General features: G+C 38.5%; 1 protein-coding gene across 2 annotated transcripts; it reads right to left on the bottom strand.

The window, feature by feature from the left end:
- Positions 1 to 835: 835 nt before the first annotated feature.
- Positions 836 to 12,483, bottom strand: LOC140767465 (uncharacterized). 2 transcript variants are annotated; one of them, XM_073107388.1, is made up of 12 exons: positions 12,395 to 12,483; positions 12,231 to 12,317; positions 11,501 to 11,634; positions 10,231 to 10,289; positions 10,111 to 10,165; positions 9,947 to 9,991; positions 2,341 to 2,377; positions 2,027 to 2,073; positions 1,841 to 1,954; positions 1,689 to 1,736; positions 1,452 to 1,571; positions 836 to 1,314 (listed from the first exon to the last, which is right to left on the bottom strand). In XM_073107388.1, the coding sequence occupies exons 1-12, from the start codon at positions 12,441 to 12,443 to the stop codon at positions 1,234 to 1,236; spliced, it is 876 nt and encodes a 291-aa protein (XP_072963489.1). In that variant the 5' UTR covers positions 12,444 to 12,483; the 3' UTR covers positions 836 to 1,233. The 2 variants fall into 2 exon arrangements, with proteins under 2 accessions (XP_072963489.1, XP_072963490.1); XM_073107389.1 differs by lacking the exons at positions 1,689 to 1,736; positions 1,841 to 1,954.
- Positions 12,484 to 13,656: the final 1,173 nt, after the last annotated feature.

Here is a 13,656-nt window from a genome sequence, read left to right as displayed (position 1 = left end):
TAGGCCGATACATTAGGCCCAACTGCAGCCTAAGCCTGATCCCAAGATTAGATTGATTTAGAAAGTGTAAAGCTCTTGCTTGACATGTTCAGTCGAGGGAAGTGGGTAGTTTTAACGACCATTATAGTTTCTATTGTTTGGTTGCAGAAAGTGAGTCAAAAAGTGACTTATCTTATTTCCCCTGGATTATAGACTTTCCTAATTTTGGCCCAATACACTTTACTTCGAGAGAAAGAAGAGCCGGAGAGTTCACTTTATTTATATCTCAATCTATATTATTTTATTCCTACTTTTTCTTTTCTCCTATATGTGTACCTTTTTAAAATCTCTTACGTACATGATGTATACCTCTCTAAAATTAATATTAAAGTTTAGCTCATTTAAACCCAGACTTTTTTGCACAGATATCTTTTAATAAAAAATATAAATAAAAAAACTCATAATTCTAATCTAACACTATCTGTCTTACAAAAAAATCTATGAAAATGTAAAACTTCCCTAGGAACTTCAATTTTTCAATATCACTTTATTTCTCTCGTTTCCAACAATCAAACACGCCCTTTAAAGTAAAAAGAAATCTCAGTGCTCAGGATTACAGGAACCAGGCTGATTTTGAACTAATTACTTAGCTACCAACTCTGTTAAAACTCTATATGATATTTCCCCCGCCCCCCCTCTCTTGTATATCATTACTTGCAATCTCCATTGAAGAAAGTTCTAGTGCTATATATAGAACCAAATCATATTCTCCTCCAAAGGAAAACAACCAGCCTTTACAAGCAACACAACCTCCCCAACACACAAAAAAGATAACTCAAAACATTATTCAGGCAACATAAGTGAATAGTCAGCATTTTGGAGTTGTAACTATATCAAGCTTTACAAAACATGTAACTGTAGTAATAGAATGATATGCCCATAAGTTGCAAGCTGATGTCTTAAATTCTAAGTGTGAAATATCATCAGAGCAAGAAATATGTTTACAAGAAAATTTGCAAAGCCTTGAATCTGAGTATCTAAGAACACCATGAAGTCCGATTATATTTACTAGTTACTGCTTAAGTTCTCTTACCTTTATTTCCTTTTATTATTCTATTCTTTCTTGATCTTTGTAATTTGTAACAATTTTCATTTTCTACAAATCAGCTTACTGGCACTGTCATTACTGTTTTAACTGTTATAAGGTGGCAGCACTAAATAGATCGTCATTGATTTTCTGTGTCGTGACCTTCTTTAGCTGCAATTCTTAGCTTCTTCTATGAACTGTACCTTGTATTCAAATCCGCATTGACACTTGATAGTATCTGAGATGCTCTGCAGGAAGAATATAAAAAAACTTTCGCCATGATAATGCAGCTCTTGCAGTGAGTTGAAACTGGAAATATCACCTGTCTAAACTTCCTAAGAAATCCAAAGCAGCAGCCACTAATATATGCCAATAATAATATTACCTTGATTTCGTTAACCCTGTTCTGCAGAGACTGGTAGTACTCTGCTTCTCCAGCCTTATCAGATAACAGAGCTTTGTGCTCCTCTTCCAAGGCCTTTAGATCCGTATCCACTAGCGCAGGCTACATTCGCTCAAAAAAAAAAAGAAAAAAGAAATGATGAAACTATGAATGAAGCAGAAAATATATATAACGTACATAGAAATATCTTTTATCATTTTTGTACTAAGATTAACTAACCAGAACATCCTTGATTTTGCACTTCAATTTCTCTATAAGCTGTTTGTTCTGTTTGAAAGAGTGCACAATTCTTTATAGGAATTTAATTAAAGAACATAAGAAATCATATTTCTAACTGTGGCATGAAACTATGAGTAGCAGAAAAATCATACTTGACTGCTTGCAGAAAGAACTGTAGATCTTTTTGCTTCTAATTCTTCTTTTTTTTCTCTTGAAGACAGTATTTGATTTATTAGGTCTTTTTCTCTTGCACTTATCACACGTTCCTGATATTTCGAAGAAATAATAATTAAAAGGTAATATAGAGTACTAGTAAGAGATTAATTCAAAATACAAACCAGTTTATCCAGATCTCCTTCTGGGGTAACCACGCTGCATGTAGTTCCTGCATAAACAATACCACCAGTCAACCAACTAGATGTTTATTGATAAAGAAGTAAAAAGGTAGAAAGCTAACATTCTTCCAGAATTAAATTAATTTAGAAATTTTCAAATATAAACTCAGTAAACTTCTGTATTAAATCACTAATCAGTTATCAAGGTGATGATTTTGTACAGGAGAAAATTTAAAATTATGATACCACAGCTTACCTTATAGGTATAATAAATTGACTGTTGGCCAACAAGAATAAAACTTATAGGTGCAGCTTACCTTCAAAGAACGTTTGCTTACTAGGAGCTTCCTCAACCTGAAGCATGGTACAATTGATGTCAGTTCCTATATAAGCCACTAAAAAAATAGTTATACCAAATGACTCCAATGACAGAAAAGACAACTTTTCTTGGACCACTTAGGGATGCCTTTTATCATCAAGAAGACTACCACACCCCACTTGGGGATTGACATGCTGTGTAACTCAAGAAAATAATCTCAAGAGACATGAAACAAATGATAAGAAAATCTTATCATAACTAAAACGATAGTGGGATTATCCTAGATTGGGTTGAAGGAGAAGAGAGAGAAGAGAAGAGAGAGGAGAGAAGCAGAGTGGTGGAAAATATTTTGTATTTCACATTTGATCAAAGAGAGGTTGACCCCTATTTATACAAAGTCACCATATAATATTTAAATTTAATAACTCTAATACTCCCCCCTCAAACTCAAGGTGGATCATAAACCGAGAGTTTGCCAACTAAATATGCAAAGCACAGAAAGGGAAGAGACTTCGTGAAAAAATCGGCAATTTGCTCCTCAGTGCTGAAGTGGAGTAAAATGATGCCAGCTCGATATTGCTGCCGAGTGTAGTGCATATCAACTTCAATGTGCTTCGTCCTCTCATGAAAAACAAGATTTTCAGCGAACCTTTTAGCACTATCATTGTCGACATGAAGATGAGTTAGGATGGGTAAGGAAACACCCATATCACTAAAGAGACGACGAAGCCAAACAATCTCCTTAGTTGCCGCATACATAGCACGATACTCTGACTCAGTACTGGAGAGAGACCACATTCTGTTTCTTGCTACGCCAAGAAATCAAAGAATCTTCTAGAAAAATGCAGAAGCCAGTAGTAGACTTCCGATCAAACTTGTCATTAGCATAATCTGCATCACAATAAGCTCGCAGAACCAAAATGGAAGTCGATGGCATGAAAAGAGAGCGAGCGATGGTGCCACGAAGGTATCGAAGAATACGTATAAGAGCAGCATAATAAGTAGATCGAGGAGCCTGCATGAACTGAGTAATAAGACCAACTGCATGAGAGATATCAAGCTGAGTAATGGTCAGGTAGACAAGTGCCCCAACTAGTTGACGATATCTAGTCGAATCTAGAAGAAGCTGACCGTCATCGGGCTGAAGCTTCACATGGAGCTCAACTGGGGTAGCAGCGGGACGAGTGTCAGTGATAGTAGCACGACTAAGAATGTCTATAATCTACTTCTGCTGGGACAGCAAAAGACCATAGGATGACTTAGCAATTTCGATACCCAGAAAGTATCGAAGCGGACCAAGGTCCTTCATCTCAAACTGACTCTGAAGATGCTGCTGAAAGGAGCGAATCCCGGTTGAGTCATCTCCGATGATAATCATATTATCACCATACAGAAGGAGGATGACCCGACCCTGCGCAGAAGACCGTAGAAACATAGATGGCTCAGAAGAGCTCTCCTGAAATCCGTAGACTGTAAGAACACTACGAAAACAATCAAACCAGGAACAAGGGGCCTGCTTGAGCCTATAGATAGCTCGCCGCAATTGACATATTTGACCTGGAGGAAGAGGGAAACCGAGTAGAGGGTCCATGTATACCTCCTCGTTAAGAAGGCCATGAAGAAACGCATTCTTCACATCCATCTAATGTAAAGGCCAATGGAGACTAGAAGCAACAGCTAGAAAAGTGCGGACAGAAGTCATCCGGGCAACTGGAGCAAAAGTCTCCTCATAATCTATCCCGTATTCTTGAGTAAAACCCCGAGCAACCAAACGAGCTTTATACCTAGCAATGGATCCATCAGGTCGATATTTAACCTTGAAGATCTATTTGCAGCTGACAGGCACAATATCTGGTGGGCAAGGAACAACATCCCAAGTATGCATCTGCTGAAGGGCTTGAAGCTCATCTGCCATGGCCTGCTGCCACTCTGGAACTTGGACTGCCTCACTATAGGACCTAGGCTGAGGGGTGGAGTGGATGGCTGCAAGAAAAGGGTGAAACTGAGGGGAGTATGTAGCGGAAGAGATCAGAAAGCCATACCAGTCAGGAGAGCGATGCTCACGCTCTAGGTAACGACGAGTGGGTGTAGGAGCCGTCACAGTAGAGGATGGGACGATCGGAGAGATACTACCAGAAGTGGGGGGCTCATTTGTGGGAGGACAGGACCTGCGAGTATAGAAGTAGGGCAAAGTCATCATGGGAGGGGGGTACTCCTCTAGGGGGGCTGGGAACTCAGCGAGAGAGCGGTCCGGTGGAGCAGAAGGAACTAGTAGTAAAGGCGTGTCGATGGGTAAAGAAATTTGAGGCATGTGGGATATTGATGGTGGGGCTGAACAAGGCACCTCGGAGGGATAGAGGATGAGCAAAGGTAGGGAGATCTAAAAAAGATAAATCCAATGGAGCTAAGGTACCAGTGGTAAAGAAATGTATCTCTTCCAGAAAAGTGACATGGCGCGATATCCTAAGACGATGAGCAAAAATATCATAGCAACGATAGCCTTTATGCTCAGAACTATATCCTAGAAAGACATATTTAGCTACCCTAGGGGATAACTTATGACGTTCATCCGGAGGAAGAAGAACAAAACAGGTGCACCCAAGAACACGAAGATGACCATACGAGGGGGCAGTACCATAGAGACGATCGTATGGAGTCAAACCATCAAGGACAGATGATGGAGTTCGATTGATGAGATAAAGAGCAGTAAGAAGGGCCTCAGCCCAATAAGAACGAGGAACAGAAGCTTCAAAGAGAAGAGCTCGAGTGGTCTCAAGAAGATGATGATGTCTTCGTTCAACAACTTCATTCTGAGCAGGGGTATAGGGACACGACTACTGAGGTAGAGTACCGGCACAAGGTGAAAAAGGGAATTAGAGATATTCGTACTAAGAGGAAACGGAAGGGCCTAATGTTTTGCCAACCTACAGCCAGTACAAGGGGACAAACAAGAAAAATGACCACTGCCTAAACATCCAGACCGGGACAAGGTCTTGAGACGCTGACTCGATACATGACCTAGACGCCGATGCCACAAGTCTGAAGGAGAGAGAGGAGTGACTGGATAAGCACTGGGACGAGGTGATAGAAGGTGAAGTTGATCCAGGTAATAAAGCCCATGTATCCGACTACCGATCCCAATCCTCTAGCCTGTAGACGGGTCCTGCACAACACAAGAAGTAGAAGAGAAGGATACAGTGTAACCAGAGTCAGAAAGCTGAGTTATAGAAATAAGACTCATGGTTAGGCCGGGGACAAGCCAAACATCAGATAAAATAAGATGACTCGTGGGATTCGTGGTAGGAGTAATGTAACTAATATGAGAGATAAGATAATAGGTCCCATCAGTTGTATGAACATGAGGAAATGGGTCCCATCAGCTGTATGAACATGAGGAAGAGTGATAGGGGCAGAGGTGAGGCTAGTAAAGATGGAAGGGTCACCAGTCATATGATGTGAGGTGCCAAAATAAAAAATCCAGGGCTTAGTCATACCAGAGATAGCAGATGCAGAAGTAGAGGCACCAGTGAAGCTGAGAGCTCCATGAATGAGCAGTTGAATCTGCTGGAGCTGCACACTACTAAAGGTGAGATTGCTGGAGTGATCAGATGGACTAATATTTGGTGCAGCGGTAGAGGAAGCTAAGTGACGACTCCTGTCCTTGCTTGATCCCCTTTGTCAAAACAGGAAACAAGCTCAAGATAAAGTCGATAGCAGCGAGCGGCAAAATGACTAAGACAACCACAATGAGTAAACATAGGACGCGATGAGTGATGATCTCGTCCAGGCACATGAGTGACGCGAGCATCAGCCGAAATATCACGCGTGACTGATATAGAAGCAAGAGCAACACCAAGCACACTCTCTATGGCTACAGAAGGTGGTGTAAGATGCTGCCTAAGCTCCTCAGCCTGTAACTCAGCTATGGCACTGTCCAGGCTTGGCAGAGTGGAGCGATGCAATAAATGACGAGTTAGATCCCCAAATTTCGGACGAAGAGCATTTAGAAAATCCATCAGATAATCCTCGTCACAGTGGCGCTGAGCGGACATCGAGTCAGAGGGGTGGCTGAAAGTGGGCTCCATAGACGTAAGCTCACGCCATATGTCAATTATGCGGACGTAAAAGTCCTAGATAAAGAGCTAACCCTGTCTGACCTCCTGAGCATCTCGACGGAGCTGAAAGCGACACATCAGACTCGACTAAACAAATCGACGACTAAGATGAGCCCAAATGGCCTGAGCAGAAGACAAGGTCTGAAGCTGAGGTCGAAACGATCGATCAACCTGCAAGATGAGGTAGGTGCAAACCTCTATGTCACGTAGCTCCCACTCATCATACTCCGAAGACAGAACCTCAGACTAAACAACCTTGGGTGTGTCAAACTCAGTAGAGGTTACAGTGGTGGTCTGAATGATAGTGCGAAGGGAAGCACATCCCATAGAGATGCCGTCAATGTGCCCGAGAAGACGTCGCCTGCGGAGGACTGTCTCAATAGAAAATGCCCATGTGATCCAATCCCACTCGGTGACAAGTAGAAAACCGACTAATGATACACTCTCAAGACCGACCGGAACATAAGATGTCATTGGAAGGAACGACAATTGATCAACCACCTTAAGAGTGATGTAAGATTTTCCACTTAGCCCACTCAAGTCTTTCGTCGAACACCTGGTGAGCGGAAAGTTTTGAATAGAACAGCAAAAGGAGAGCTGAGAATACAATGAATTTTCGTCGAATACTTGGTGGGCAGTAGGTGAAAATATAATGTTGCAGATGCAGAATCAAAGAACTACAGAAAAAAAAGAGTGTTGTGGAGGCAGGGAACTTTCGTCAAACACTTAGTAGGCGCTAGCCAAAACAGTGGTGCCGAGCTATCAGAATTAAAGGAGATGAAAGGCAGCTCGATCAAGAACAACAGCTTAAATGGTGGTTGATGTACTGTTGCTTCTGAACTAAGAAGAGGAAGGAGACTGATGCCTGTGCAGCTGCTGCTGCTGAAAACAGAGGCAGCTGCGACTACCGTTGCTGCTGCCGTTGTGGTGGCTGTGGCTGCTGCAGTTGCTGCTGCACTTGCAGGAACTCGCGAGGAAGAGTGGATGTGCTACTACTGCTGAAAACAGGGGCAGCTGCAGTTGCCGTTGCTGTGGTGGCTACAGCTGCTGCTGTGGGGGCTACGGCTGCTACTGCAGTGGCTGTGGTGATGGAGGCTACGGCAGTGGCTGCTGTAGCGTCAACGAGCTCGAGGAGTGAGGCGACAGCTCCCAAGCTCAACGATGGTGAAAAACGATCCAAGAAGGAGATGACTATTAGAGAGTGAGAGCTAGAGATCTAACACCATGAAACGATAGTGGGATTACCCTAGATTGGGTTAAAGGAGATGAGAGATGAGAAGAGAGAGGAGAGAAGAGTGGTGAGAAATATTTTATATTTCACATTTGATCAAAGAGGGGTTGAACCCTATTTATACAAAGTCACCATATAATATTTAAATCTAATAACTCTAATAATAACTAAATTGAAGTGAACAATTTAGTTCAAAAAATAATTCAACTAAAACAATATCCAAATAAATCAAAATTTAACAACCATTAATCTGACCATGATAAAAGAAGTAAAAAAAAAAAACTAATTCATAGGTTGCTATGTGGAGGATTTTAATTTTGAGCTTAGACTCTAGAGTCCAACTTTAAATTATTCTTACCTGCTCCTGAAAAATAAGATTTTTAATGAGCTCGATGCTTAGTAAATAGTCTCACTATATCTATGGATATGTCTAATGACAAATAATTGAATAAATCAATAAGTGATAGTATATTAACATAGCACGAATGGATTATAAGCTCATATATAATACTTTCTCAAAATATGTTTGTTTTCAAGATTTTTCAATGCTATCCAAAACAAAATGCATATATTATGAATATCACATTAAATTCATATATGAATAAATCACTGTAGTAATAGAATTCATATCTATTGAAATTAATATCTTGGATACTCGCCAAAATTTATGTCATACTGTCTTCTTTCTAAGTACTATGACTCGTGGCCACATCATATTAGTAGTCACAATCGGACAATTTACTCAGTGAGATATCCTAGAACTCACAGATAATTTACTTGAAGTTTTCTTCAGTTGGATGGAGTCCCTTAGCCTCTAGTCCTCTTTTATAAGCATGGAGAATCATCTTTTATTAGGATTACATGCATCTCTTATTAGGACTAGGAGACTTCAAAAGGGAAAGCTCAAAGACCTAGTCTCACTCTCCATAGCTTTTTTTCTAAGCTCCGGTTCAAATTAGATAATTAGAATAGGAAAGTCCAAGTTCTAAACCAATTCTGAAATTCAATATTTGTCGATACTATTCATCAGAATTGTTCAGCAGCACTATTCATCGGTATTGTAGCAAGTGTTGATTTCACTGTAGCAAATGCTGAAATTGAGTTTTTATGACTCAAATTGATTCTATTTTCAATTCTCTCCGCACGCATATTTCTTTCATAAGTAGTTTGACTTGATTATACATTATTTTTCTAAGTCTTTTCTGTCCACAAATTTGCTATTACATAAAATCACAGTAGCAATAAAGTCTAGATGCTAATACCTTTTGAATCAAATATTGTGATCTTATAAAATACTCTCATGTTATGATTATCCTCTATATTTTATTTGCTGAAAACAAAGTAAAAATCTAATATCTAGATCTGTCCCATTATCTAAGAGAATATAATCTACTATAAAATTTTTGGTTTGTCAATAAATAAAACTAATAGCAAATAAATAAATTATTCGATGTATGAGTTTATGAGTCTTGACATCATTGTCTTGCCAAAGCTAAAGAAATTCACATGTAAAATATTATAGCATTCCTCACAAAGAAATCTAATAGATTTAATCTAATTACAAGTTTTTAACTATTTTCCCCGAATTAAAAGAAAATATAAGAAAAAAAATGCCAAAAGTTTTGATTTTTGGGATGGTTAAATCAGCAAAGATCCTGATACAGAGCTGCTCTTTCCTCTTTCGGTTTTCTCTGTACCCTTTTTTCCTTCTCTCTACTTAATCTCTTTTTTATTTTTATTTTTTTCTTCTCTCTTCTTCCTTCTTTCTTCACCATGGGCGGCCTATGGCATCGTCACCAAAGCCCACTACCACCACACACTCTTCTTCTTCTTTTTCTTCTAGGGTTTTATTTCGTGGATTTGGTACCTAGTATAGGTGCAAGAGTGCGAAATAAAATCTAGATAGATCAGATTTAGTTTTTCTTTCCTATTAGAAGTCCAATATTAAAGGTAGTTTCGGGGAGTCCATTATTTTTTTTCGAATTATTTTTATTTATTTATTTTGTGATTATTATTGACACTAACATAAACAAATATTTTAAGAATACATGGCATATAAAGAGATAATAGGAGCTCAAACACACTAAAATCTTGAATTAGGTACTCACATAGAAAGAAGAGATTTCTTTTTCAATTTTAATGTTTTAAAGGTGACTTTTTATATTAAAATGTTCAGCTTGTTCATATATAAAAGCTGCAGTTCAATTCATTCACGAAATTAAACTTAAGAAATATGCCAAATGGATTTGAAAACTCACTGATGGGGCACTTTCTAGCATCTTCTTATGTTTGTTGAGCCAATCCTACAGATATTAATCACAAAATATTGAAAAATCAAGATAGAGGAAAAGTGAAAGCAGAAAGATCTCAAAATGTACAAAATTATAACAGGTTGAAAGATGAAAACACATTGAAGCCAAACCTGCCAATTTTGTAGTTTCGCATTCAACTCTTCACATGACTTTGTATACAGCAATCTGTCGGGATGTATGAGAGATCATATATTAATATAAGAATTGTACAAAGAACCACCATATTTTACCTTTTCTCACTATGTTTCAACACTTCACTAGAAATTTCTTGACGAAGAAGCTCCAATGTCTGCAACTTAGTAAGATGGATCAAAATTAAGCATCCATTCTTTAGACTAGTCAACATATTTGACATCTCTGTTAAGTTTTTCATCTTTTTATTATGTAAAGCTGTAAACTGTGTGGATTCAGAGAAATGGCTGCATATCTTAGGAATAACATACATGCTCACATCTTGACAAGCATGAAAGACAATAAAAAAAGCCACAAGAAAGAAGAAGAAATTCAGAAATAGCCTGCCAGTAACACAGACCAAATGCTCAATGTTTAAGAGTAAATTCAATGTTAATACACCCTGAGTTATTATGGGGAGAACAATACGCCGAGTATCCCGACACATGTTCCAAACGACCAAACCAGTAAAAGAAAAGGCAAGTAGAAAGGTATCAACTGAAACTAATCACCACAAGCACAAGCAATTAGTATATGCATATTGAAACTTCAAGAACAATCAATCATTCTCCCTTTCATAGTTTAGTAATTTCACATATTCAAGTAGTACAAGCAAAATAAAAGTCAGAATAGATTATAACATGGCCCTTTGACACATGAACACTCTAAGGAGAGAACATAGGTCCAAGATAGTGGAAGAACTGGAACCAGTAAAACAACAGTTAAAACTGATAGTTACCACCAGAAGAAAGTAGTGGACGTGGGAAATACAAAAGGCAAAATACAACATATGGCAAATGAGATGATATTATTCCCGTGATGGTTGTGTAGTGTTTAATGTATCTAAAGTGCATCAGATTATCTGCTTCCAAATGATGAATATGATAGAAGTCATTAATTGTTTAGCACATAGACCGTTCAAAACTAAAATTTGCAAGGATCAAATATATACCATATAGGTTTTGTATTCAAATTGAGCTGCACTTTAATCATGTTTAACACCATCATGGTTGAGCTTACCTGTCAGATTAAATCCTCCAAAAAGTTGACCTGAAATGGATTCAATCACTAAAATAACGAGACAACTAGTTTGATCCACTCATAGGCACACACCGTATCAAGAACTTTAGTTGGCAAGTCAAATCCGCACAATTTGCAGCCTATTTTACCTGGATTGCGAGTATTATCCACAGCTAAACTAGAAAATAAGTTCCATGGGATTGAGCACAACTAATTAAATCATGAAATTGGTCCATAATCCATATCATATGACAAATCAGTCTTGAATAATATTTTGCATGTAATAATAACGAAAGGAAAATGTGTAACCTGTGAAAGAGTGGAGGATTCATTCTCCAAGGAAGAAATCTTCTTCTGCTTCTCCGCAATATCAGTAAGAACCTGCCTTTTTCCCTTCACCATCTCCTCACCCTCCTCATTCAATCGCTTCTTCTCCGCCGTCACTAACAGCAGGGCGCCATAAAAGTTATCCAAAATCAACCAAATAAACACACGACTATATAAGGCGTAGGAGAGAGACACCTAAAATATTAATTAAGTATGAGAAGCTTCGCACGAGTTCCATATAAGAAGCGGAGAGGATCTTAGTCATTGTAAGATTCCACTAGCTCTGCTAACATACTTCAAGGGAGTGCGGGCACCACCCACCGAGCGGCCATCTGTGCACATAGAGTGCAGCACCAAGCTAAAATGCACCGGAGTGGTGCAAAGAAACCAAAGGTCTTCCTGCAAAGATGCGCCACTCTCTCGCTAAATCCGCTTGAGACCATCCTCGAGATGGCCCCTCACAGTCCAGCCTCTCCTTGCTCGCCATTGACACTAATGTGCGCCGCTAAGGCCCGTCGTAACTGAAGCTTGAGATCATTCCTCGAGAAGGTCTCCGTTATAATGCGGCAGAGAGCCCGAAAACCTAGGCATAGGGGGAGCACGACTCCCTCACTTCCCTTCCAGTCCCGCTAATGTGCGCCAGGCACACTCTAACATGCGCTGGAACAGGTATAGAATGAGAAAGAGGAGGAGAGGAAGAAGAGATCGTTACCTAGCTTGAGGTCGTCCTCGAGACAACGGATCCTCGTCCTCTGCCTCTGCTCCTCCACCGAGCTCTTCGCCGCCGCCTCCTCGATATCTGAAACCAAATCTAACCAATTCGTCTCAAATCGCCGTGATGAGGAGGACAAGAAGGGAACGAGAGAGATCGTCTACCGTCCATGTGAGATAGCAGCCTCTTCATGTTCGCCAAGTATTCCTCCATTTTCTTCCGATACCTCCACCGATCGAACCGAGAGAGAGAACTCGACCGAAGAGGATTTGAAAATGAAAATGCGGTAGTCGACGGCGGTATATAATTTTGGGAAAGTTTCAAATAACACCCTATATTTTCATTATTTTTTATTATTATAGTATGTTTGGTCTTATAAATTATAATCCGACCCTTTACTAATTTACTACAACCATTTATAATCTCATATTTTGTACGAAATTAATAAATAGGATTACAAATTCGTACCGGATACCATTTAAAGACGCGAGATAAATATATCCCGAGTGGAGAGTATTATTACTGTATTGAAATAAATAAATTTAGATATATAAATAACAAAGTAATAATCTTAATTACTTTATTTTATTTTATTTTTATTAGTATTTTATATTTTATATTGTATATTTAATTAAACTATTGCTATATTAAAAATATTTACATTTTTATTTTTTATTAAACATTTTTCTATTACATATATTCTATTATTTGTATTACTTTTTGTTTAAACTCTGATTATTTTGAATTAAACCTAATTAATTCACATAATATAATTTAATAATATTTAATGATATAATTTAAGTCTAAGATAATCAATAGTAGTTTAAAATAATAATTGATATTATTGATTTTCTTGATGGAGGATAATAATGTAATTTTGTTTAGTTATCTTGTATATAGTCTTATATAAACTAAACAGTAGATTAAAATTATAACATAATATTAGTAATTACAAGGGATATATTATCTCTTGAGATAAGCTTAGGGATGATTTATCTCATCTTATCCAATCTTACAACCAAACACATAATAGAGATTAAATTATGACCCGGGAGAAGAGATTGAATAGCTAGAGAGAGTTTTGATTTAGTGGAGGGAGAGGATGATGTTGTGCATTTTAACACATTATGTCTACTAAAGTACATCTTAAAATATTATGTCTGCTCTGTTAAAAGTCATGTCACTTGGATGACTAGGTTTACCAGGGTTAGAGTAAAAGATTAAGAGTCGATGGAGTAAATGAAAGGTAAGTTACGATGGCTCTTACTTAGGGGTGAAAATGGGTCGGATTAACTCCGAGCCGACCCGCTATATGACCTGATTCGGATCGGATTCGGATAGAATATTTCTATCCGATTCGAATACGGATAGGATTTTTGAAAAAAAATTCAGATACGGATTCGAATACGGGTCGGATATATTTTTC

Source organism: Typha angustifolia, chromosome 9 (assembly GCF_048772165.1).
Source record: "Typha angustifolia cultivar Huaian chromosome 9, ASM4877216v1, whole genome shotgun sequence".
Classification (NCBI taxonomy): domain Eukaryota; kingdom Viridiplantae; phylum Streptophyta; class Magnoliopsida; order Poales; family Typhaceae; genus Typha; species Typha angustifolia.
This window is presented reverse-complemented; position numbering and strand designations above follow the sequence as displayed.